The following is a 26,940-nucleotide window of genomic DNA, read 5'->3' on the forward strand; positions in this document are numbered from 1 at the left end:
TTTACCTTTAGGTGGTATTCCAGCTGAGGCATCCGCTGCACCCACGCAATAGCTTTCTCCATTAAGACCTCCAGGGTCTCATTGAGCTTCTCACGGGCCACTTCCTTGCTATTAGCCTTGGCCAAAACAGAGCAGATGCTGTTTGGGGCACGGGCACGGCCCCTGGCCTGAAGAGATGAAAAGAAGGCTTACATCCTTCCATAGAAATCCCAGCCTAACTCCTCTGCCTATCCCCAGGTACAGCCACACAGTTCGCTCAGCAACCATCCTAGCTTCTCCATTGCCACATTTTTCTCAATCATGCAGAAACATGACAAATTCAGAAGTGCAGGGTCCCTTCATGATAGTCGCCACCACCCTCACAGCCACCCCCTTCTAAGATTATACAACCTTCTAAGATTATAGAATAATCTGGCCAGGCTTGAATACTGCTTCTGTATCACTATCATCATTTGACTGTCCTTTCTCATTGTCAGAGATATTGCTTGAACTACTGAATTCCATTTCTATGTTTATCCCCCTAGGAGCCAATCAGTGTGAAAGGGGAGCATGTAAGCAACTGAGAAGAGTCTTCTCAATGGCTGCTTCACTTCCATTCACTCTGATTGGCTCCAATCAGCAGGAAAGGGCAAGGAAGCATGTTAGAAGCCTCTTCTCAGTGGCCAACACACTCCCCTTTCGTGCTGAATGGCTCATAGGACGCTGGAGACACAGGGACCCTGCTGGGACCTGGTTCCCCAAAAAGTAAGGGGTCTAGGACCTCCTGAGACCTTGGACGACTACAACCCTGTCCCCCTGTATAGCATATTCTCGCAGGACACATTGAGCACTGTAAGGTGATTCTCCACGGCAGAGGTCACACTGAATTTCAACAAGGTCCCCCAGAGACTGGTGTTGGCTGACCTGCATCATGGAGATCTCGTTAGTCATCAGCCCATAGCGGACTACGATATTGCACTCAGCGATGTCTAGCCCTTCCTCAGCCACACTGGTGGAGAAGAGCAGATTGAGTGCCCCCTTGCGGAACTTATGGATGACATCTTGCTGCTCTTGCTGGATGAAACAACATAAGGTAGGGTAAAAAGATGTAGAGACAGTTGAGACATTTGGGTGAACCCTTTCTCTCATCAACCCCACAAGGAAAGCCCAAAGTATTCCCATCTAGTGTGTCCACCAGATAACTTTTTCTATTACAGACTAAGCTGGAGGCCACAATTTGCAAGGCCTTTTCTGTAGTGGCCAAGTACATGGGAGGGGGAGAGTATATTTTATTGTGGCCCGGAGATCTAGGAACCCCTGATGCAAGCTGCAACCCCATGACCATGAGGGAAAAATAGAAGCTAAATTGTAGATGATGCTTGAGGATATTTTAGAAACTTACTTCCCTGCTTCTTTCTAGACCAGGGGTTCTCCACCTTTCTACCATTAGGGCTACTTGAGAGGGCTGAAAATTACTGAGGCCCACTAGTCACAAAATAGCAGTGCAGGGGTGGAGCCAGCAACAAAACGGTGGTAGATAGAGGCAGGGTTTGTCCTAATAAGGTGGAAATTACCTACATAATTTTCTAGTGATATCCAATCCCTCTTTCTTTGCCACAGCAATTTCCCTGCAGCAAATTACATAGTTTTCTTCATCTAGAGCCCTCCTCATTTTAGGCAGAATTTTCTGAGAGGCTCTAAGTAGAGAAGATGCTTTATGCTTTCCCTTCCCCCATATGCCACTGAATTACTCATTTCCTTTAATTTCTTCCCTTCTATTATCCTATTCCCCCAAACTGTCCATTTCTTTCATCTCTTTTCCCTGTAGCTTTTACATTAACGTCTTCTATAACAGCCTTCTCTTATCACCTTCCTTTCTATTCCCAATTAAAGATTATAATGTTTATGCACATATGAACCAACCCTCAGTCTTCCTGGATCTCAAACATTTTCTCACTTGATCTGTAGGAAAATTGAGGTTCCCCATCTTCATCTTACCTGTGTCATGTGTTTTGTCTGACTGCTGAAGCCAGCCCCTGTCAGGACAGCAGCCTTGATCCCAAGGTCATTCAAGACCTGGTTACCCTGTACCCACTGGTGAAGGCAATGAGCGCTCTGGCGTGTCCGGGTGAACACAATTCCCTGCGAGCTCTTCAATTCTTGGAATTGGTCCTGGAGGACTTTCTGCAGCTTACCAAGGTTGGGATTCTCATAGCTCTGGTCTTGAGCTAGGGCCAAGAGGTGCACTTTGTTCCCTGCAAGGCAAGTGCAATGCACACAGAACTCAACTCTTGAGTCTAAGGATTATGAATAATATTTCTTCATCTTGCAGTTTAAAAACAGTTAATATAACAGATTAACAATATAACAACTAACAAATAAGAACAAACCCCACAAAACCTCAAATAATCTAGTTCTAAGCCACGGTTGGTTACTACATGGCAACGTCAGTCCTCTGTCACTAATTGGACAGCAGTCAGTCTCACTCATAAACAGTTCCATTCAGTCCTTTAGCTCTGTCGCCATGTCCACACTGCCTCCTCTCTCTGATACCTTGTCTATGCACTTCCTTTTGTCCTTTTTCTTTCTCTTCCTTCTAGGGTCTCCTTTCAGTGGTACTTTTAAAAGTGCTGATCTAGCCCACCATGTGAAGCTGGTATGCTGTCGCTGGTCTCTATTTAAATACGCAAACCCTCTCTACGCGAGTAGGTCTTAATGCAGGTCAATCAACGGACCGCACGGTTGAAGCCTATGCACTTAAGAGTTTTACATGTATAGGTTAATGGGCTGTCCCTGCATGGATAAATGGAGGAGGGCTGGCCTAAGACATTTTGCTGCCTAAGGTGAGGGACAAGGTGGTGCCACCATTTCACATACAGAAACTGACTGGATTGACAACTGAATCTTATTTTGACATGGATGACGGGAGAACTGTAGGCTGGCTCTCTTCCCATACTTCCACCATTCATTAATATAATGGATTTCTGTATATTTTCACTAATAATATGCATTTTTATGCACACTTTCTCCCATCTATGCATTTTTGTACATGTTGTTTGGTTGGAGAACTGTATTGCAAAATTCAGAGAAGTGAGAATTTGAAGATTAGCTATGTTTCAGTTTGCTTATTGTTTTGGATAGGGCAAATTAGGTAGGTTCACCTTTAAATGTGAACTGAATCAAATTTCTCCTCCATCTTTATCTCAGAGGTTCTCTGCTATTAACACTTACTTTCAAAGATCTGGACCAGGTAGCACTCAGCAGGGTTCTGCAGCACCTTAGTAGCATTTTCTAGCAGGTAAAACTCATTCAGATGTTTGAAGGCATCAATCATGCGCACGGTGTCATTGATCAGAAGTGCACTGTTGTATTTACGGAGGTGCAAGGCACACACTCGGGTCTTTTGGCAAAAGTTTTTTGCTCCTGATAATGTGAAGAACACAAAGATGATGATGATGGCTGATAATACAGCTACCTATCAATAAACATTCCCTGGACAGCTTTGTTTGTTGTTGTTGTTACGTGCTTTCACATCGATTATGACTTATGGCAACCCTATGAATCAGCAACCTCCAGTAGCATCTGGCATGAATCACCCTGTTCAGGTCTGTGGCTTCCTTGATGGAATCTCTTGTTTGGCCTTCCTCTTTTTCTACTCCCTTCTGTTTTTCCCAGCATTATTACCTTTTCTAGTTAATCATGTCTTCTCATTATGTGTCCAAAATCTCAGTTTAATCATTTTAGCTTCTAGTGACAGTCCTGGTTTAATTTGTTCTGAAACCCAATTATTCGTCTTTTTCGCAGTCCATGGTATGCACAAAGCTCTTCTCCAACACCACATTTCAAATGAGTTGATTTTTCTCTTATCCGCTTTTCTCACTGCCCAAATTTCACATCCATACATAGAGATTGGGAATACCATAGTCTGAATGATCCTGACTTTAGTGTTCAGTGATACATCTTTACATCTGAGGACCTTTTCTAGTTCTTTCATTGCTGCCTTCCCCAGTCCTAGCCTTCTTCCGATTTCTTGACTATTGTCTCCGTTTTGGTTAATGACTGTGCCGGGCAGCTTACAACATATTAAAAATACAGTAATAATGTAAAAACAATAAAAGACAGCAAAAACCTTCCTTGCAAAGAGTCAGTGTAAAAAAGTTTGCAGTCCAGATTTAAAACACAGTTTAAAAGTCTGGGTGAATAAAAAGGCCTTCACCTGTTGCTGAAAAGACCATAAAGCACACACCAGGTGAACCTCTCTGCAGGGGTTTTCAAAGCCAAGGTGCCACTACTGAAAAGGTCATCTCCTTGGTAGTTATTCACTCTGCTTCCCTGGGGGGGGGCTTCAAATGTTCAGGTAAGCATAGGCAGGAGGCAATCTGTCAGGTACATTGGTCCTAAGTTCTTTAGAGCTTTGAAGATTAAAACCAGCATTTTAAATTGGGTCCATAAGTAGACTGAGAGACAATGAAGCTAGAAATACAACTGCCGGTCATATCCATTTTTTGCCAATTCTTTCGACCCTGAAAGAATTCTACCTGACTGCTACCTTATTATGCAAACATAAGCAAAGCAGGCGTACTGATTCTCTTGAACATAAGACTGGCGAATGTAAAGATACGAAACATTCATATATCTTTGAATCTCCTTGAATGTTCCCCCCTCCCTGCTTGCTATGCAGCACACCTGGACCCTGAACAATTACAGCAAGTTGAAAAGAGAGGCAGATGACAGGGTTGGATCCAAGGAAGCTGTGCCCAACTTATCTTCTGCTAGATGGGGAAATTTTCAGCTATATAAACATTCTCCAGATTCAAAGATGGAAAACAAGATTATGCTCTACCTCCACTGTTGGAGGTAGTATGCCTTTGAATGCCACCTCCTGGGAATCACAAGGGAGGAGAATGCTGTTGCACTCAGGTCCTGCTTGCAGGGTTTCCCTGGGGAAAGGGATTGATTGTTAAACCACTCTTGTACCTCTGTGAGGGGAATAAGAGTCTCCTAACAACTCTCAGCGGCCCTAACAAACTACAGGTTCCAGGATTCTTTGGGGAAGCCATAATTGTTTAAAGTGGTCTGACACTGCTTTAAATGTATAATTTGGTTGGGGACTTGCTTGGCAATTCAGGGATCAGATAGTACTCCTCAAAGAACTGAACTGGGCCCAGTGGGTGTCAGTTGCTTTCTGCTACAGTGATAATGCTTGATATGACTCCCAGAATGCTTTGCTTCTTTCTCTCAATAGGTACCTGAATTCTATTTGGCTGTAGTGCATATATATTATACAGTCACAGTAATGGGTATATACTATAGCCAGTATGTAATTTTTGCATTCTAGCATGTTAAATGAAAATACCCCCCCCCGCCATTCGGTGTGTTGTATACCACAATTCAAAATGAAATTTTCAAGGCCTATACTGCTGGACTTGGAATCGCTTGCTCTACAACCCTCAAAGTTTTCATGTCGGTACAAAACCCCTCTACAGAGAATCCACAAGTTAAAAGTGAAAAACAGGAGTAAAAAAAATCAAGAAGCGCCTTGGACTTTTCTGGAAAAGGTTTCATAATTTTTTTGAAATTCATTTAACAATCACAGATGGTAGCAGACAACCTTTAATGCTGCCCCTACGTTTGCCCCATCCTCAGAGCTTAATAATCGTCAGGCATTTAAAAGTAAAAAACCGCACATGGCTGATTTTATATTTTTTTAAAAATTGCATTGAACTCAAGGATAGTGCACCGCATGTGCACATTAGAGCCGACGGCTCCTCTCTGTTTAGTCTGGGAAGGGGAGGAGCACTCCCTCCTCCTGTTCCTGACCTGCCTTGCAACAGTGTTTACTCCTCCCTGCACACAGTGAAGTTGTGTCCCACAGTCGCTTGCTCAGAGTTGTGTTTCTCCTTTGTGTTTTTCAGCCTAGTCTTAAGTGTTATTCTGTGTTTTGTGTCTCTAAAGGCTTTTTAAAAAGTCTCCTAGGTATGCATGGCAGTGGGGTCCTTGTCGTGTCTTTTTGTGGGGTTGCTGTATGTTTCTAGTTCATGCGAAGTGACTGCTGGGGCTGTTTTCAAAACTGCTTTTTTTTCCTCCATGGTTTTTCCTTTTTATATCTTAATCTTCCCTTGGCTCATGTGTTTGGTTACTCAGCTCTTTGGAGGTTCAACTTGAAGCCCTCTGTTACTTCTTGCCTTGATGAGAGTCTATTTGAGGCCATTTGTTTGATTAAAGATTTTCTTTCAGTTTCAGTCCAGCCCTTTACCACACCAAGCTATAGAGAGAATGCCCGGAGTGCAATTGCAAATTTAAGTAGCAGTGTGCAATTGCTGTTGCGTCTCCCTGGACACCTCCATGCAGCAGCATTGCAAATGCAGTAACAGCAAGACAGGAAAGCTAGAAGGCTTGTCTGTTAGTATTTTTTCCCCACTCACAGACCCTCTTGAGAAAGGACAACCTCGCCCCAAGCCCCTCCAGTCTTTTCCACCTCTCTCCCCCACCCCACCTTCATACAACTCTCAACCAACAGGTGTTTCTGTTTCATGAACTGTCTCTTTAATGAGAAGGAGCCCTCTCCGGCCAGCAACAGTGTGTGTGTGCACATGTGTGTGTGTGTGAGAGAGAGAAGCAAGCTCCCTCTTCCCTATGCAAGTGGAAGTGGCTGGGAGTAAAGGGGGCATTTGGAGGGGAAGAGGTGAAATATGGGAGCGAGTGAAGGATGTGTGAGACAGTTTTATGCCTCTGGTGATAGAGGGGAGAAAGCTGGAGAGGAGGAGGAAGAATTGAGGAGGGGTAAGTAGAAGCAGCTGAGGATAAAGTGGACACTTGGAGGAAAACTACTTCAATTGCATTTTCTAGAGGACACATAGAGCCAGTATGGTGTAGTGGTTAAGGTGTTGCACTACGACCTGGGAGACCGGGGTTGGAATCTCCACACTGCCATGGAGCTTACTGGGTGACCTTGGGCCAGCCATTGCCTCTCAGCCTCAGAGGAGGGCAATGGTAAACCACCTCTGAATGCTGCTTACCATGAAAACCCTATTCATAGGGTCGCCAGAAGTCGGAATCGACTTGAGGGCAGTCCATTCCAATTCCAGAGGACACACATTGTTTTTAAGAAATGCCAAAAGATATTTTATTTATTAAAGTTATATCCTGTCCTTCCTCCCAGGAGCAGCCCAGGGTGTTAAGACTGTAAAAGATAAGCATTTGAGAGCCACCTTAAGCCTCTCATCTTATGTTCTTCCTGTGAAGGATTAACTGAGGCCATTAACGTGCATTTAAAGGTGGGCATATTTGTTAAATTTCAAGCAATATTCTAAAATAGATTCAAGATTTGGAATATGAAAGTCAGAAAGACTTCTCAATATCAGAAGGGCAAATTAATTAGTCTTTCAGCTCTTTGAAAACTATATTTGTTATAGATTACCTACGGGAACTAAACATTATTGGCATTATCTAAAGGGACCATTTTAGAACCAATAACGGGCAGAAGGCAAGCACTGGTTTCTGAGTTTGTTTCAGCACTGGTGCAAAGCCATCTTTTGTGGCCATGCTTTGGTATCAGGACTCTATGGACTGATCCCTTTAAACTGCTGTACTTACACAAAAGCTCATAGGATTCAGCTATAAATTATTTTATTTTTACATTTATATCCCAACTTTCATCCAAGGAGCTCAAGGTAGCACCCATGGTTCTCCTCCCTCTCCATTTTATCCTCACAAGAACCCTGTGAGGTAGGTTAGGCTGAGAGACTATGACTAGCTCAAGGTCACCCAGCAAGTTTCAAGGCTGAGTTGGATTTGAACCCTGGTCTCCCAGATCATAGTCCAACACTCTAACCCCTACATCACACTGGCTCTCAAATTTCAGATTCTGTTTTAAGTAAAATATACAACTATAACAGATAAAAGCACAGGAATTCAGGAATTCACTATTTTTTCTTTGTCCCAAATTGTGATTCTGATTTCAGCAGTTTTTATAGGGGGGGAAATCTATAACAGATTTTAGCTTCAGTTCAAAATAAGTATTCCAGCTTGTGGTGTGAGTACATGCATGCGGTGCAGTTGAAGCTCTCTGGTGATGAGGGGCACGGAAAGAGAAGGATGTCTGGAGGTGGCAGGTGGAACTGCCTGGGGGTAAAGGTGGCATTTGGAGGAAGGAGGTAAAATATGGGAGGGAGAGAAGGGTATGCGAGACAGCTTTATGCCTCTGGTGATGGAGAGGGAGAAAGCTGAAGAGGATGAGGAGGAATTGGGGAGGGGGTAAGTAGAAGTGGCTGGGGGTAAAAGGGATACTTGGAGGAAAGAGATGAAATATGGGAGGGCCTTGTATAGGCCTCAATTCAAAACATATCAGCCCATCTTCACTCCTCAGGTGGAAAAAGTCACATACAGGCAGGAGAATCTCCTAGTTCATGCTTCTGAGAATTAAACTCTTCTGAGAGGATCCCAGGTTTTGGGGTTTCTCTGTACAAAATGTCGCCAGGCCCCCTCCTTGCTCTGTTTCCGTCGGGCCTTGAAGACCTGGCTCTTTAACCAGGCATGGGAGGGGGGTTAGGTTGGCAGTGTGCAGCTTTGGGGGTGTTTTAACCTTTAATTTTTAATGCTCTCTGTTTATGTTTTTTATACAAACTGTATTTGTGTTTTGCTGTATGTCGCCCAGAGTAGCAGACTAACCTCTGCCAGATGGGCATCTAATCAAATCTAATAAATAAATAATAAATAATAATCATTCCCCTTGCCTTTTTCCCCCCTTAGAAAGATTCTGCCCTAGCTCTTAAAATGGCTCCCTTCCCCTCAGAGATTATTAATCCTTTTATCCTGAGAGGCTTTGAAGAAAAAAGAATTGTGGAAAACAATTTCTAACATTGGAGAAAACACCAAACCTGGGTTTCCCTCTGTGCCAGAATAAGTATCAATTCTTAACTCTGAGAACTTGTTCTGGCATAGAAAGTTAGGCAAAGACCCTGAAGGATTTTGCACCCAGTGGTTGTATACCAGGGATAGCCAACATGTTGCCCTTGAGATGTTGTTGGACTCTAACTCCCATCAGCCCCAGCTAGCATGGTCAAAGGTCAGGGATGATGGGTGTTTGCAGTCCAACAGCATCTGGATGGCACCATGTTGGCTATCTCTATGTACCGTATAGGCATGGGTGACTGAATTGTGTCTGAATTAATGTCAAGATGCGTAGACATTCAAATAAGCAGGCATACTATTGGGCAGCCCTGTATAATAATTTGTTACAGAAATACATGGTAAAGTCAAGCACTTACAACTTTTGCATCACTCCAGATGCTGCTGGGCCACAATCCCCATCACTGGCCATGACTATTGCCTATGATAGCTGGAGCTTTGGGGAGTTTGAGTCCAACAACATCTGGAGGGCTGCAGGCTCTCAATGCCTTATCTAAATCTAAATTTAAGATGAAAGGATTAGCAGGGTACTGGAGTAAGAGTACTTAAGCAATGAATCTAGCTGTTGGGGAAAAAAATAAACTTGAAGTGGCCAAGATGTATGCATTCAGACTGCTATGCTTAAACCACTCCACTTAAGGAAGGATGGGCATGGTCCACTGAAAACATAGAGCACACCTAGAATTTTGCTATATTAATTCACCTCCCATTGTTTTTTCTTGTGCAGTCTGAGACGCTTCTCATGTCCAATGGAGACTATTCTGCACAATCATCAGTGCTGTTATTCCACAATTTATTTTAAGGGTTTTAATGTAAATTGCACAAAGTGATGCTGTAGTCCACAGAAACAAAACCAAAAGAAAAGAAAATAATTTACCATAAGAAACTTCACTAAAATTGGAAAGTAAATTGAACACATTTAAAGTGAATATCTGAACGAGATTAACTGTTTGCACAGCACATGTCTTGTTTCTGTTATTTGGGCTGATTGTAGGTGTTGCCACCACTTATCATATGCTCAGAGGTACATGTTACCAAATTCTTCCAAGCTACATTGGAAGAGGATTGGACTTTGAAAGACCAATCCAAATTGTGTTTGCATTTTTACAAATGTATAGGCCAGTACAGTATCTCAGAGAGGAGGTCAGGTCTCCCGTTCCCCTGGTACACTCACTATAGCCGTCCAATTTCCCTCCTTTTTAAAGTTAGGTAGAAATATCTGTGGCTATAGAAATGTTCTTAAAACTGTAAGATTTTTTTTGCCTATTAGTGAATTGATTCGTATGTGCTGTAAAATCACAAGTCAGTTCTGACTTTTGGTTCAGCATCAGTCCATACAAATGAAGAAATATTGCTTAATGATCCTTAATCAACAAAGTAGAAAAGGAATTGTGAAAGGAATTCTTAAATCAGCAGTTAGAGGAAGAATGACATTCTTTGGTTTACACTATAGACTTTTTCTGTGGTTGGCTTTTTTTAATCCAGCTATAGGAAAATCCTATGCATTTGGTTTGTCAAAAGTGATATTCTCATGGTTTCCCCCCTCCTTTTTTGTTTCATTATATTAACAAATCAAACTGAGCCCAATTCTTCATTTTTACTAATACCAAAGGTCCCAACATCTTAAGTTACATCTATGTTCTGCAATCTGCAAACTACAACTCCCATCACTCCCAGCCAGCACAGTTGTGCTGACCAGTACTGGTTGGTACCCACTGGAACTGTTAAGGCAAAAAGCAGATGGAGACAGAGCCAATGATAGTCAGAGCCACCCAGACTGGTTGCAAGTAAAAAGGCAGGCAGATGGGGGCTGACTGAGGGCACACTGTGGTTGGTGGGCAACGCCCCATCGGTCCTGATGGACCAACCTCTGCTGATGCGGAATGGCACTGTTGAGTTATACTCCAAAACATCTGGAAGGCACCAGGTCCAGGAAGGGTGCTGTATTGTCTTCTGGGTTATGTTCTCTGTTCCATTACAGCCCTAATGACCTTCAGGATATGGTGCAAAACCCTGTCATTTTAAGTAGACAAGCGCTGGTGTCTTGAGGATAATTTCTAAGACACCCTATATTATTTTTACTGAAACTTTCAGGGATTAAACAGAGTCTCTTAGAAATTATCCTCTTATGATGCAAGGCTGGAAAAGCCATTTCCAGCCAGGAAGCTACGAAACCTGTCCTTAGGACATATCCATGTACCACAAAGCCTTCCATGGCCCACTCACCTTCTTTCTCAAGCTCCACAATTTGCTGCTCAAAGATCTGGGAACCAAAATTTGTAGTCAAGTCAGGCACATTCAGGTAACTATATATCTGGTTCATTATCTCCTTCAAGTCTGCTCCAAAGGGATCCTGAGGATGACAGGATAGGCAAGCGCTCATATTTAAACAAACACACAAAAAAGCCTTCAGATGGGCATGTGGTACTCTGCTTAGAGCTCCAGAGTCACCATCAGGGTTCCTGTCCTCACTGATCTTCCCATACACTCACCATCTAGTTCTAAGAGGACTTTACCTGAGGTCTTGGTTCGGACAGGTCATACTGCTTCTTGGGTCGTGGAACACGAGTATCAAGGTAGAACTTGTGTTTATCAGATGACATGATTCTTTCAGTGTCCAGATTGGCACAGATCTGGAAAGGGTTATGGCAATCATATGAGCATTTCAAGACACAGGCTTAACTCACTGCTAGACTTAGGACGCTTAAAATACCAGTAGGCAATCCCTGCAGGTGGTAGGGTGGCTGAGAAGGGGGAAACACAAGCACACACCTGGGTATTTGCAAGAACGTTTCTCCCTCTTATCTAGTTTTTCTAGGTGCTGGGAGGTTGTCTGTTTGGAGGAGCATTCCCTCACCTGTAGTTGAAACAGTATACTATTACCACCCCATCAGGAATATTGGAAGTTGCCTTATACCGCATGATATTTGTTAATCCACTCCACTATTGTCTACTCTGACTGGCAGTAACTCTCTAGGGTCCAAGGCAAAGGTCTTTCTCATCACCTGCTACAAACTATCCTTGTAGCTGCAGATGGCAGGGATTGAATGCTCTACTGTTGATCTTATGTTCCCTCTGCAAGTCTGCTGTTTCTGTAAAATGGGCCTGCATCTGCAGTCCAAAGCAGTTTCTGGACACACATAGGTTAAAAAGGAGGGAAGTAACAATGGCAATGCCTCCCATATTTGGGCCAAATGTATTCCATCAGACTCACCTGCAGGATGTGTTCCTGAGCTCCCTCTAGGGAGTTGGCGCCTCCAGTACCTAGCGAGGCTGTAAGCCCCAGGATCTGTGGTAAGTTTCCTTGGCTTTTCAGCTTTTGCTCAAGGTAGACCTCCATAATCTTGTTGTAGGTGGTTTCTTTGTGAGTGTGATGGCACTCGTCAATCACCAGCAATGAGAAATCTGCACAGATGATGGGAACAGTGACTGACTCCTGTTTTTGTTATGGTTGTTTAAAACATTTATATTACGCCTTTCACCCAATTTGGGGAACAGCAGTAGGGGATGGCTGTTGCCTTCACGTCCTGCTGTGGACTTCCTAGAAATGGGAAACTGGATGCTGCACTAGATAGGCCTTTGGTCTGATCCAGCAGGGCTTTTCTTATGTTCATCCCTAGATTATGTGTGTGATCACTAGGGATAGAGGAGAAATTCAATTCAGTTTATATTAAAAGATGAACCTACCTAAATAGTTCTTTCTGAAACGATAAAAGTAAAGGTGTCCCTGCACTTATAGTGTGAGTTGTTTCCGACTCTTAGGGTGATGTCTTGCGACGTTTACTAGGCAGACCGTATATATGGGGTGGGATTGCCAGTTCCTTCCCCGGCCTTTCTTTACCCCCCAGCATATGCTGGGTACTCATTTTACCGGCCACGGATGGATGGAAGGCTGAGTGGACCTCGACCCCTTTTACCAGAGATTCGACATTCCTCCTTCCGTTGGAATCGAACTCCGGCCGTGAGCAGAGCTTCGGCTGTGTTACCGCCGCTTACCACTCTGCGCCACGGAGGATCTGAAACAATATGAGAACTGAAAGCGCAGCCAATCCTTCAAAAATTTCACTTTTCAAAATTTCGCAATGCAGTTGTCCAGCTAAGTAACGTGCACAAAAGTGCAGATACTAGGACAAAATGTGCATAAGGTATATATTGGTGAAAATAACATACAAAAATGCATTAGGCAAAACTGTATTGCAAAAATATGTATATTAGGCAAAACTGTATTGCAAAAATATTAGAAATTTGCATTAACATGCTGATGAATTTTCATGAGAACTTTGTAATCTTATTTTATTTATTCATTTGTTCTGCAAACTATGGTGGAAAACTGAATTTAATATTGGGAAAACGAGAGACGTCAAAAGTTACAGATTTGCCAATCTCTAGTGATCATTACATAGCTGCCCATGTGCCAAGGCAAGAATATAATTTGACAACTGAAGATGATATTAAATCAGCAATCTCCTCAATTAACCAAAGTTTCCCAGTATTACACTACCACACCCTCCCACCAAATGCTCACCTGTCAACTCCACATGCATCTCCTCCTCTTGGCTGTCAAGTGCATTTTGCAGAATCTTTGCTGTGCAGATTATCAAATCATGGCTCTTGACTTCGTGTGAGAAAAACAGCTTCTGGCTGTTGTCACCACTGACGGCTGTAACATGGAAGCAATTCTGCAAGATGCTAAACTCATTCTTCAGATGTTGGTCCACTAGAGAAACCTGTCAGGTCAAGGATGAGCAGTGAAACATTTCCCAGGTGACAGAACTGAAGCCTTGCCTCTTGGGAAGGGACTTTCAGTGTTCCAGCCACCATCACCTGGTCCTTACCGTATTGACTAACACAGCCACTTTGCTCTTCTCTCGGGTCTCCAAGTGCCTTTTACACACATATGCAGCTGCCCGAGTCTTTCCTGCACCCGTTGGCAGCCAGATTATGATATTTTTGCCCTCCAAGGCAGGCTCAATGACTTCCCACTGATAATCGTGTAGTTCCATGTGGTCACAGTTTTGAGGGCTGGTCTATGGAATAACTTAAAGAGCAAGAGTGTCAAGTGAGCTCAGTGTAGCTCTCCGCCATAGTTACTCCTTCCATATCCATGAAGCAAAAGATTCAGACAATGTCTAGGATGAGACTGAGAGAGATACAGCTCAGAGAACCACTGAAGAAGCAGCTCAGGCAGATGTGAAAGAACTGAAGAGTATGATGGAGAAGAGACAAAAGATGGAAGCAAGGGATTGTTGTGGCCACATCTGTAACCACTGGGCAATTGTTAACATCTAGGTCAGGGATAACCAACATGGAGCCCTCCCAATGTTGTGGACTATGACTCCCATTATTCCTTACCATTGGCAATGCTGGCTGGGGCTGACAGGAGTTTCAGCCCACAGCATCTAGGGGGCGCCACTTTGGCTATCCCTGGTCTAGAAGAATTGCTTGAGCCCAGATACTGAAGACATAAAACAGCAAGGGTAAAAGCACCTAAATATTCTGAAGCAAATGTATTTCCAACATGTTTTGATTATCTGGGGAAATCAACAGTTAAAAACAAATACAAAAATAACACCCTAATTTATTTCACCTTGGTTAAAAAGGCTATCCTGCTACATCCTGCTCACTTTATTTATGTATTTATTCAGTTTGAGAATGTTCCTGTTTACCTGGGCATTTGGTGGCTAAGGGGCACTGTTCCTGGAGGCCCAAGAATCACTCAGGAAAAAAATGTTTGTAATGGTGTTTTGGAATGTTTTAATTTGTAATTGTGTTTTGGAATGTTTAACTGTTTTTAGTATGCCTTTTTTATTCTTGTTAAATTGTTCTGTTTGTGTTTGCTGCCTTGGGCTTCTTTGGGGGGAATGGTGGGATATAAATTCAATAAGTAAACAACAATAAATACCTAAATATTTATTTATTATTACATTTATATCCCATCTTTCCTCTGAGGAGTTCAAGATGGAATACAAGCATGGTTCTCTCCCTCCCAATTTTATCCTCACAACAATCCTGGGAGGTAGGTTAGGTTGAGAGTGACTGACCCAAGGTAAACCAGTAAGCTTCATTGCCTAGCAGGGATTTGAACTCTGGTCTCTTAGATCCCAGTCTGGCACTCTAGTCACTACACTATACTGGCTTTTTTCACCTCCTACATTGCCTTGTGTTATTGCTGTGACCCTCTCACTCTCTCTCATTCTGCAGAGCCAATTTTTTCCTGAAGCTTGGGTGGCTGACAGGAGAGATGGCTGTGGGCTGTTCAACAGAGAAGAGAAAGGCATTTTGCACGTAAGCCAAGTCACTCTATTTCTACACATATCCAAGGTATGGCTAAGTGATAAGGATTCACAACCAGAGACCTGCCTCAAACTAAGGCCTGGGATGTAGGAGAAGCACGATGGTACCACTCATATCAGGGTTATGCATCCTATTTCATAGTGGTTGCAGGTTTATGAGGTTGGACTGTGATGGTGAAAGGAAAGGCAGGATATTGAGGAGGATGTCATGGCCAAGAGGTTTAAGTAGGTTTGGGGACACAAATGGAGAGATAAAACTTGTCTCTAAGATGTGGGCACCTCTGAGCCCAGAGAACAAAACAGATGTTAGAAAAAATCTATCCAGGTCTTTGGAGGGTTTCCCAATTAAACTCTGGACCTCAAAATGCTTACTTTCCAATTCATTCCCATTTGCTGTAGAAACCATTTTAATGTATTTTTATATATTTTATTTATTAATTAATACTAGGTGCTGTCCTTCTGCTCACTTCGCTTGCCAACCCTGCCCGCCCACCCACCCCCTTTTACAGCTCACCAAAGCCAACCTCCATTCCTTTACAGGTTGTCAAAGCACCTTTACACCTGTCTGCCTGCTTCCATCTCCCAGCAGCTCTCAGAAGTCTGTTATCTCACTGTAATTTGCTGCGCTGCCTGTCGGCAGCCAAGTCAATTGCTGCATGATGACATCCTTAGGCAAATATATTACAGTAGAAACATTTTTAATTCAGAGAAATAATATCAAGCTGTCTTATTTGGTTCCATCTCTGAAGCTAAGCTCAGTAGCTCTGGGGCAGTAAGTACCTGGACAGTTACTTAATCCATCCACAGACCCTTGGATTGTTGTATTTTAAAGACTAACAGATCTATTGTGGTGTAAGCTATTGTGGATAGAAATCCCCCCCCATATACACACACTTATAGAGGGGGAAAGGCTATGTAAAGGATACAGTAATATTTCTATGGAAATCTCAAATGCATACAAGCATAGTGATAATTTACAACAGCAATAATTGGTGATAACATACAACATAGGGTGTTTCTGAACCGTTGCTATTTTTGGGTGGAATTCTATCACATACTGGCAAATTTAGGTTCCACAATTATAGTTGATTGAGAAGTCTTGCCAAACAAACCCACTTCCCCAAAAGATTGGACTTTTTGTGTTAAGGAAAGTGACAGAAAAATGCACTGGAAAATGAGGGAGAGCACTTGCTTTTATGCAAAGTCATCTAATCTCCCTGCAAACAAATCGGAATAAATGCTTATTAAACAGCCAATGTTGCCTAATCTGAATGGAAACAAATAAGGAGGAATGCTCAATAAACAGTTCTGGAAACACCCAGATTAATCCAAGCATTGCCATGCAACATCAGCACTTTTAGTGGGAGATGAAACCGTGGTCTCAAGTGATTTCTAAATAAATAGGATCAAACTTGTACTGAGATATGCTAGTTTATTTATAGCATTTGTTAGTCGGTTTTTTCCAAAAACAGGACTCAAAGCGACGTACAAAAAGGAAAACAAAAACACATTGTATATGAAATAGCTTACAGCAAGTCAAACAATGGCAAAAATAATTTCAAGCGGAATAATAAAACAATAATAGAGAAAAACCAAATGGCACATATAACAGCAACAGAAAAACAGCAAGTTCAGCAAGTTCAGTCCGGACTCTCTCTGTAATATTTTTTTTTGTTGGAAACTGTTGATCAGCAGCTGTTCCAAGGAAGGATAAATAACTAAACAGAATAGATTAACATCACTCTGCCTGAATAATGGGAGATGGGTTTCTCCAAGCAGAATGCACTTAGTCTCCCCTAATGCAAGCTTCTTCTACCCCCTCTATTCCCTCTCTCATCATACCCCATACCTGTCCCTGCACAGGTCCAAGAGTTCTTCCAGACAAAAGTGCCAATGCCTCTGTTGTGCTCCTTCTTCAACCTAGCTTGGTGAAATTATCTCCCCCTCTTAATGTTTTCTTTAGTTTCCTCTTGCTAGAAAACGAAACCTAAATGTAGCTTTTGTAGACTGTCTGTTTTGGAGCCCCAGCCAAGGAGAACCTTGACAGCGACAAACTAAGGCTTTTCAGATTGCCTGTGACAGAACCAGTCTGCCTTGTAGCAGCCACCTGAATGCTATAAACTTCTTGGAATACCACATAAGGGGAAGGTAGTGGGTCAATTGTTTCATGTTGTATTGGATATGTTTGGGGATGGAAGGATCAATTTCAGTTCTGTTTCTCATTTTTTCCCCAGCCTTAAATTCAGTTCTCCACATTTCTACAGCAATTTGTGATTTAAAAAAAATCATGACAATCAGCATTCCCCCAAAAATATTTTTATTTATTTTTTATTACTGTATTAAATTTATATCCTTTCAACGCATGCTTAATTGAATTTCTCCCCCATCCCTAGATATGTGTAAGGCACCAGCTTTCTGTACAACTTTAGGTATCTTGCTAAAGGTCTTGGATCTTGCTGTCAGGGCTCACTGTGAGTTATCTGTTGCGAACAAGATTTTATGTGCCATAAAATTTTATGTGTGGAGACTCAGCCTTCTGCCCCACCGGCATTCTATTGGAAAGAGTGGCTGCTTAGGTACGTATCAGAACTAAAACAAGTCATGTCCACTATCTAGCTTGATTTCTCTCTCACTCACTCTCCCCCACTCACTCAATCCTTCCCCACCCTTGCTCCCTCCCTCCCTCCCTTCTGCTCCACTCATCCCCTTCCCCTTTTGTCACCGATCCTCCCCCCTGCTCGCCCATTCACTCATCCTTTGCTCGCATGTATTTACAAGTCTCCTGTCATTAGCCAGTATCATCCACACATGAATACCAGCAACCACCGGTCAATACTATCTGTGCCACAACTGAAAAGAAATAAATTCCCCATGTGCAGATCAGATAAGTCAAGAAAGTTAATCAAGCCACACAGGATGTGCATTATATAATCAAGGAATTAAGCGACGTGTAGAGGACATTCCAGGGAACATTTGCTTATTTTACATGCACACTGTATTGATATCTGTTATATTGTGCTTGTTTCCATGATGCCAGCCGCCTTGATTTCTTTTATAGAAGACGGGAGTTCAAAATACGTTAAATAAAAATGAATATGAGAAAAGCCCTGCTGAATCAAAGGCCATTCTAGTCCAGTGTTTCCCATGGTGGCCAAGCAGGTGCCCGTGCACACCCCACAAGCAGGACAGGAGAGCAAAGGCCCCCTCTCCCATGGTTGTTCCCCAGTAACTGACATTCAGACAGATGATCTTGCCATTGGTAGCTTAATTTATTTATTTATTTATTTTATTACATTTTTAGACCGCCCTATAGCAACAAGCTCTCAGGGCAGTGTACAACAGGGTAAAAACAGATTAAAATACATGTGGGTATGAGTACAATACAATAGAAAACATTTTTAAAAACAAAATTAAGACAAAAGATTAAAATTAAAATAAATGAAAATTAAATTTAAAATGCCTGGGCAAAGAGGTAGGTCTTTACCTGGCGCCGAAAAGATAACAAAGAAGGCACCAGGCATATCTCATCAGGGAGGGCGTTCCATAATTCGGGGGCCACCACTGAGAAGGCCCTAGCTCTAGTTATTGCTCTCCGGGCCTCCCTATGCGTTGGAACCCGGAGAAGGGCCTTCGACATCGAGCGCAGTGACCGGGTAGGTACATAGCGGGAGAGGCGTTCCGCCAGGTATTGCGGTCCGATGCCGTTAAGGGCTTTATAGGTAAGAACCAACACTTTAAATCTGGCCCGGAAACATATTAACCCTCAAAGACATGGAGGATAAGGCTACTAGCCATTATGACTATGCTCTGACCCCATGGGCACAGGCAGAATGCTTCTGAACACCAACTACTGGAAAACACCGGAGGGTGCTGTTGTGCTCAGGTCCTGCTTGTGGGCTTCCCATGGGCATCTGGTTGGCCACTGTGAGAACAGGATGCTGGACTAGATGGGCCACTGGCCTGATCCAGCAGGCACTTCTGTTCTTACATTTGCCTAAGCCCCTTTTAAGGCCCCCTAAACTGGTGGCCATCACCACATCTTATGGCAGAGAATTCCATCCTTTAGCTATGCCATTCATGATGAAATACTTCCTTTTTCCTGTCCTCCCATCATTTAGCATCATTGGATGACTCCAGGTTTTAATATTACAAGAGTAACATTTCTCCTTATCCTTTTTCTCCACACTATGTTTCTTCTCACTTGCCTTTCCCCCCTATACTAAAGAGCCCCAGATGTTGTAACCTTTTCTTACTGCAGACCTGTGATTACCTTGGTCGCCGTTTCCTGCACGTTTCCCAGCTTTACAATATCTATTTTGAGATGTGGAAACCAAAACTGTATAAAATATTCCAAGCATTGGCACACCATAGATTTGCATAAAAATATTATGATTCTGTCAGTTTTATTTTCAATCCATTTCCTAATGATCCCTATCACAGATGCTGTCCTTTTCACAGCAGCTGCATACTGGGTCAACATTTTCAATGAGCTATCCCAAGATCTTTTTCCTGGTCAGCCACTCCCAGCTCAGAACCCATCATTGAAGTTAGGATTTATTTTATTTTTGCCCTATTGTGCATTATTTTACACTTCAACATTGAATCGCCTTTACAGTTTGTTGCCAATTTATACAGTTTGGAGAAATCCTTTCAAATCCCTCAGCAATCTCTTTTTGATTTTAAACACACTGTAAATAAATTACAAACAAGTTCAAAAATCACAAACCCCAATACAGATTCTTGGGAACCCTCTTCTCTTTCATCCTTCCATTGATGAGAACAGCTTATTTATTCTTGTTCTGTTTTCTATTCCTTAAGGATGCTTTCAGGTGACCTGTTTATTGAACATTCATCCTGATTTACAGAGAGGGTACACAACACATGCTATTTAACAAGCATTCGTTGTGATTTGTTAGGGAAGCTAGATGTCATTGTATGAAGTGGAAAATTCCACCTCTGGGGGTTGTTAGTATTAGCATGTACATGAGATGGATGGGGACAGATGCTGTGACAAGACAGGATAGATAAGAGATGAGTACGTGCGTTTTTGCATCCTCATGATGAAGAATTACCTGACCAATCACGCAGCCAAGTGGGAGCAGGAAACAGGTAAAGCCCCTTATTGGGTACCTTAGGACACATGACTGTACCTTGTACAAGCCTATAAAAACCCATGAAGTGGGGAAGAAGGCAGTCTCCCACCATAGCACACACTAGCAGGTCAATTGTAAATATAATAAACAGCTATAAGCTTCAACCTGCCTCAGTGTCGTTTCCTGGACAAGGACTCCATAAGGAGAAAATTCCACAACAGTATAAAAACAAGTATTATTTCACATTTTCCAATGCATTCTCCTATCAATTTCCTTAGTGTAAAAAGTCCAGTTTTTTGTGGAAGTGGGTTTGTTGTACAATCAACTGTAATTGTACCACCTAAATTTGCTGGTATGTGATTGAATCCTACCCTAAAACAGCAACAGTTTGGAAGGTCTTGCAGTTAGCGATACAAAAGAGGAACCGTATGATGGTTTGTAACCTGAGGTTGAATGTAAGTTATTGTTATGAATCAATCAACGTGTGACAATGGAATCAATATTTGCTGAATGAAACATATGCTTAATGAGTACAAAAGTCAAAAAATGCTTCTATGCTTTCTCAGCATTCTGAAATGTTCTCCCACATGTCTAATCTGGGAACAATGTCATGGTTAGAGGAACCTGAGATAGAGAACAGAAAAGTAAGCCATGGGAAGCGGATGCTAAGGGGGCTGAGTAGAGATAGGAAAGTTCCGGATGATTTATTCTTATTAGCAATGCACTTTGATGCTATGATGCTTTGATGAATATGTATGTGACGTAAAACTGTCTATAAAATGTAATGGTTGTCTGTTTTAAGGAAGAGCCCACTTTTATGGTGATCTCTCCCTTTGCAAAAGAATAAAGGCTACTATTTGAAATATAGCAGGTCTCGTCTTCAATTCCTGATCGGCCACTTAAGGCATTGAAGGCAATAATAGGCAGACCAGCATTTAAGGTCTGGCCCTTTTGTAACAAACGGAGAATAGATCAACAGCTGCCTATTATATTCAGGGACTACTAGGATTATACGCAGGGCTCTTTGTGGGAGGTAAGCATAAGCAGCAGTCCAACCTGAGCAGTCTCCAATGGTGTTGATCCTCTGGGCACAGAGATATAAAAAGAGACACACTCTATATAGGTAATTTCCTAGGTCTCACAGAAAAAACACTTTCAAATATCTTGATTAGAAAGAATACAAAGTCCTTCCTTTTGGGGGGTGGGGGGCGACCAGCCTGACATATGCTTTCCACTCACAGCTATGTTAAAATCTTGGATTTCTCCAAAAAATTCCTTCTTCCAGAGTGGGGGTTGGGGAGAGAAATTTGAAATCATAATAAAAAAGATTATTGTATTTCCTTACGTGTATATCCCACCTTTCTTCCATTCTGAAATTCACGGAGTGTCCCTAACAGGTGTCCTGTCTGGCACGGACCTGCACAGCTTCAGCTAGGTAGCGTCCTCACGTGCTTTCAGACAGCGGGATCCACGTTCTACTGAGGCCGTAAGCCTGTAAGCGCCCCGGAATATCTGCATGGTTACAACACAGCTCGTCTCGTCTCTCCCATTCTTTCAGCGTCCTCTAGTCTCGAGAGGGAGCTGCAGGGCGTAGACACTCCGCACTACCACTCCCGTCATGCCTTGCGGTGCCACCTTTTGCTATGGCGGGTGCGCGCATAGCCAGCCGGGAATGAACGGACCGGCGCCAATGGTAGGCGCCGGCGGTGGTGGAGGGGGGGAAGGTGGCAAAGTGAGCGCCCTTCCTTGGCGCGTCCTCCTCCTCTTCCTCCCGCTTTTCCTCCATTCATTGCCCATCGCCTCCCCCTCCCTACGCCGTCCTCTCAGGGCGCCACCGCCGCCATGGAGGCGCTGATCCCGGTCATCAACAAGCTGCAGGACGTCTTTAACACGGTGGGCGCTGATATCATCCAGCTGCCGCAGATCGTGGTGGTCGGGACGCAGGTGAGGCGGCGGGCGGGGCCTGACCTGAGCCAGGGTGACCTCAGCCCAGGAAGGGGCGGTGGCAGCAGCAGTGCAGCAGCAGCAGCAGCAAAGGCCGGGTGGGGCAGCAGTCGCAGGAGTTGCCCTTGGTGGCCCCTTGCAAGGAAGGAAGGAAGGAAGAGCTGGTTAAGAGTGGAAGACTAAATTGGGGCTTGCATTTTTGGTGGCAGAGTATTGCTGTGGAGTGGCTGGGTGACTGAATATTAGTATTCATTGCTGCTGCTCATTATTATTATTATTGGAAATTATTTAACAAAACTTAATTCCGCATGATTGTAACAGAACTTCCAAGCGGTCAGTTAATAGTGTGCAAAGCTGTGTACAATCTTTAGATGGTTTTCCCCTTACGCCAAGCCTTCTGAAGGAGGTCACTCCAGGATATGAAAGCCATGCCTGAGAGAATGTGGCTCTTCCAGATACCAGCATCATTTTCTTATTTGCTAGTCAAACGCAAAGAGCAGGGAGCCATGTGACACCTTAAAAACTAGCAGATTTGTTGCAGCTGCAGCTTGTTTTTGGTGCCCTAGGACTCTGTGTATGTGTCCCTTTGTAACAGATTAACATTATCCCTTTGGAGTTAGTCAAATTAGTGAGACTTAGAACAAACAAAAAAGGAAACTGATACAGGAGAGTAACACTACAGGGTTGTGAGCTTCCCAGGGTCATCTGGCTAGCGGTTGTTGGAAATGGTGTTATCCAGCAAAGCAATTCTAATGTTCCTAAAGCTAATTGGAAAAGTTATTCATTTTAGAGATGTAAAGAATAACTGAAAGTTCTGCTATTTTTGGAATAGGTCTGGCCCTATGTATTCCAATCCTAATTAATGTGTGTTTTCCTCACAACACCCCTAAGGAGGTCACCATGCTGCCTTTTTACAAACTAGGGAACTGAAGTTGAGAGAGTGCAGTGCTTCCTTGTCAGTTTGCAGATGAAATTGGATTTTTGGATTTGAGCACATGCGCGCACACATCCTAATCCAAAATCTGTTGCGCTGTCTGCACTATTTAATTGATAGCTTGGGGGTGAAAAATAAGAGGCGAGGAAAATGTAAGCTAAAGGGTTTAAGGGTGTGAGAATGGTTTGGAGGCACATGATACAGTTCTACTGCTAAAACTAAGCAAAGCCTTGCCCTGTTAGCTGCCTGGCTTGGTTATGAGCTCAGAACTGTATGTAAGTCGTTCTCAGCTTTGCAGAGGAAGGGCGTGGTGAAAAACAGATCAATAAAGGATGAAAATTTGAAAACAATGTGGGTGTTTTCATTGACCCAAGGCTTCAAGTCTAGGGGATAAGGATTGGGGAAAATAATTATTTGAAAGTGGAAAAGTCAGAAGGTTCATGGGCATAGGATTTATTAGGGATGATAATGTGGAGGGTCTGGACAGCAGACTATTATCAGGGCTGTATGTACTCATGGCTGGGTTTTTTTAAAGAAGTAACACAACTGTGTCCAGGTAATCAGCATTCTCCGAGAAGATGAATCTTGCAAGCTGTATAAAGTTGCATGCTTTGTTTTTGTTTTTTGCATGATATTTTACATCATTCTGTATTTATTGGTTATTTTGGTGTAATTTACTCTAGTTTTGCTAGCCATGGGAGAAGCAAGGACACTGACATCTGTATTTTATACTTTTGTACTAGATTTGTAATAGGGTCTGCTTATTATAAATTATGAAAAAGAGCCACAAGTTTGTGTATTCTTAATGTGAGTACATTGAACAAAAAACTTCAGAACCTCTAAATTATATACAAAATTGTTTAGCTGAACTGAGTTAACTATGCAGACAGAGAAGGAGAGTATCCAGCTCTGGACCTCATTTCAGTTTCTGTTTGAGATAAACAATCACCACATTTGAAATGTTTCCCAACATCTTGATATGGCTGGTTGGACTGCAATTCCAGCAAGTGATCTTAATGAGTAAAGTAATCAAGTCAAAAAGATTTATTTTTAGCAGGAGTAAAGCTGGAAGACCACTTAGCCCAATTCATGGGCATTTTGAGAAAATTCACGCAAATGGTAAAGAGCCTGAGCATGCTTCTCAAGTGACATTTGTACAGTTGTCATAGCAAAGTATGAAATACATGTATATCTGATGCATCGTGTTGTGAAGGATATGCATTCACATATGCTACTTTCTCTGTCGAAATATGTGTGAGTAGTAAAATATCCTGACCCTGCTTTTGTGTATTATAAATGGAAAACTTTATAATTTATGCACATGTGCACTTTTCATCACGTGTTGTTGTTTTAAAGTCCAGGAGAACTTATTTTGGTAAATCCCATACCAGTTCGGCTAGGATGTAGGCCCCATCAAACTCATTGGAATTCTCTTCTGAATAAATATGCATCAGCCATGTGGTTTCCAAAACATGCTGTAAAATTCAAGCCTTCCTTGAGTCCTATGACCTTGCTGCTCAGGGAATGTGGGTTCCCACTTTCTAGTACCTTCTCATCAATACTGGTTCAGCTATGTCCTGAGGAACCCTTACCTTTAACCTCTCTTGTCCTGATTTATCCAGCTCCCCACCATTACCACCCTAAATGTGATGTTGACCCTTTGTTCCTTGCCTTCTCCTTTCCCCCTGTTACTTTTGAAAAGCCTTATAAAAACAGCTATGTGGGGAGACTGTAATAAGCAGTTCTGTCCTGTTATCCATCTCACTTCCCAGTCCTTTCTCAGTTTTGTGCCTTTGGCATGATTGGCCTTCTTTTGTGAATTGATGTGCCTTTCAAAAAACTGCCAAGACAATGTAGTTAACAATACTTGGGGTCATATCCAATGCTGCTGTTGCGCCAATGCAGTAGACTTTACCTTGTGTGATAGATCTTTCCCTTTTCATCTCCCCTGCAGCCTCTTATGCCCCCTCAAAATCTGCTCCGGAGGCATGGAGAACTTTCTAGAGCAGATTGAGGGTGCGCAGGGAAAGGAAGGGGAAGGCCCACTGTGTGAATAGAATTAGGCACATGCAGCATTGGATACAACCCCTGCTTCTCCCCTTTTTAAAAAAGGGTTTTTATGCCATGTTTGCAATTTGTACAACTAACAGTACAATCCTATGTATGCTTACTCAGAAGTAAGCCCACTGTGTTAAGTGATGGCTTACTTGTAGGTTAGTTTGCATGGGGATTGCCATCAAAGATAGCAAAATGGAAGAGTGAAACTGACACTCACTGCCTATAAAATTCAACAGTCAAACAGTGATCATTCCAAACTGGGATTGTAAACACTTGCTTTTAAGATGCATTCTCCTGCTTTCATCATAAGATGTTCAGCACGATGTTCCTTAGATCTTTGGTGTCCTTTGCTGTGTGATGAAAATGTTGCAGTTGCATGGACGGCTACAGGTAGATCTCCATCACTTCAGAAGTGGGGCCAGAATATGCACGTGTTTGTTTTATTTAGTAATTTAAAAAATTAAATGTTGCTGTTTAGTTTTGTAAATTCCTGTGATGACTGACAGTAACAACAAGTATACAATAAAAGATGAACATAGCAGTTGATCTTTGGGGAAAATGCAACCCCATCTCCCCCATGAGTCGAGTTGCATAGCCTTCCTTGCAAATTCACATCCCTCCTGTCATTAGGATAACTGGAAATCATCCTGTTATAGGATAAAGAATGTATCTACACTTGTTGTTCATCACTATAATCTAATTTAAGTTGGCTGTACTCCACTAACCCATTGGGAAGATAAAACATACACTTATGCTTTCATGTACATGAAACTGGACTTGTATTTTCATAGGATTTCTCCTGGATACATTAAATGGGCATTTATAGTTGGGTTCCACTGTTTAGATTTGATTTGGTATCTTCTTATGAGAATAAGTGGGATAGGAAGAGAAAAGATCAGGCTTGCAAATAGGCACACTCCTGGTTACCTATGGCAAGTTCAGGTTGCCTCTTGACGACCAGGAGGGGAAGCTTTTTGGCATTTATTTATCACACACCCAGCACTTTCTTCCACAGAGCTCATTCCGCCGTGACCCTTCCATTTTGTTATCCTCACAACAATCCTATGAAGTAGGTTGGGTTTGGAGAGGGTGAATGGCCCAGTGTCACCTGGTGAGCATCTTGGTGAGGTGGTGGTGAAGAATTTGAAACTGGGACCTAGTCAAGATTAACCACAGTTAAGGGTTCAGTCATGCAGAAGTGCAGGCGATCTAAAACAGAAGCAGAAGTATGTTGGCGTTCTAGTTGGACTCACTAACAGATAATGCTTTCATGCCCAGCCGTCCGTCAGCTTTCTTTTCCATTTAAGAGGAATCTCTTAATTACGTCTTTGCCTTAATGTACTTCCCCTCTTCCCCGTACTGTTACTGGAGTTCCTTTATTCTCATGAATTTGTAGCATGAAATTGCACGTTACCCTTAGACATTGCTTAATTTTGCATTGAACATTTTCAGCCCCCTCCCGAGTGCTTTCCTTCCCCCTACCTCTCCTTGCTTTATACTTTGCTGATGCTACTTTTCCTTGAAAAAATGTTCAGTTAAGCTTCAGTGACCTAATTTTTATTCTCTGTAGGCATGATTTAGTCCTACTTAGAAAGTGTTTCCCACTTAGAATTGGAGCAGTATTACAGTATTCTATCTTCTATGTCGATTAAAATTTAATGTTAGAACTCATTTGTTTGTTTTTTAATTGGGTGAGTTCCATTTAGTTGATAGATCTAGTACTCTTTCT

At 42.6% G+C, this 26,940-nt stretch overlaps 2 protein-coding genes across 8 annotated transcripts in view; one reads left to right on the plus strand and one right to left on the minus strand.

Annotated features, from left to right (window-relative positions):
• Positions 1-21,891, minus strand: part of DHX58 (DExH-box helicase 58) — a 28,850-nt gene extending 6,959 nt beyond the window's left edge. The window contains exons 1-10 of one of the 4 annotated variants that reach the window (XM_061638735.1): positions 21,634-21,890; positions 13,725-13,927; positions 13,415-13,616; positions 12,104-12,294; positions 11,406-11,522; positions 11,116-11,242; positions 3,211-3,402; positions 1,978-2,234; positions 904-1,053; positions 6-167 (exon numbers count right to left, since the gene is read on the minus strand). In XM_061638735.1, the coding sequence (XP_061494719.1) occupies positions 6-167; positions 904-1,053; positions 1,978-2,234; positions 3,211-3,402; positions 11,116-11,242; positions 11,406-11,522; positions 12,104-12,294; positions 13,415-13,616; positions 13,725-13,892 (1,566 nt within the window). In that variant the 5' untranslated portion in view covers positions 13,893-13,927; positions 21,634-21,890. Of the gene's footprint in view, positions 1-5; positions 168-903; positions 1,054-1,977; positions 2,235-3,210; positions 3,403-11,115; positions 11,243-11,405; positions 11,523-12,103; positions 12,295-13,414; positions 13,617-13,724; positions 13,928-17,031; positions 17,198-21,620 lie in introns of those variants that run through there. The other 3 variants (XM_061638734.1, XM_061638733.1, XM_061638736.1) reach the window with 3 other exon arrangements.
• A 29-nt stretch (positions 21,892-21,920) lies between these two features.
• Positions 21,921-26,940, plus strand: part of DNM1L (dynamin 1 like) — a 46,163-nt gene continuing 41,143 nt past the window's right edge. For 2 of the 4 annotated variants that reach the window (XM_061638729.1, XM_061638731.1), the window contains exon 1: positions 21,921-22,219. In XM_061638729.1, the coding sequence (XP_061494713.1) occupies positions 22,118-22,219 (102 nt within the window). In that variant the 5' untranslated portion in view covers positions 21,921-22,117. The remainder of the gene's footprint in view (positions 22,220-26,940) is intronic. The other 2 variants (XM_061638730.1, XM_061638732.1) reach the window with 1 other exon arrangement.

This window comes from Rhineura floridana, chromosome 8 (assembly GCF_030035675.1).
Source record: "Rhineura floridana isolate rRhiFlo1 chromosome 8, rRhiFlo1.hap2, whole genome shotgun sequence".
NCBI classification, from domain to species: domain Eukaryota; kingdom Metazoa; phylum Chordata; class Lepidosauria; order Squamata; family Rhineuridae; genus Rhineura; species Rhineura floridana.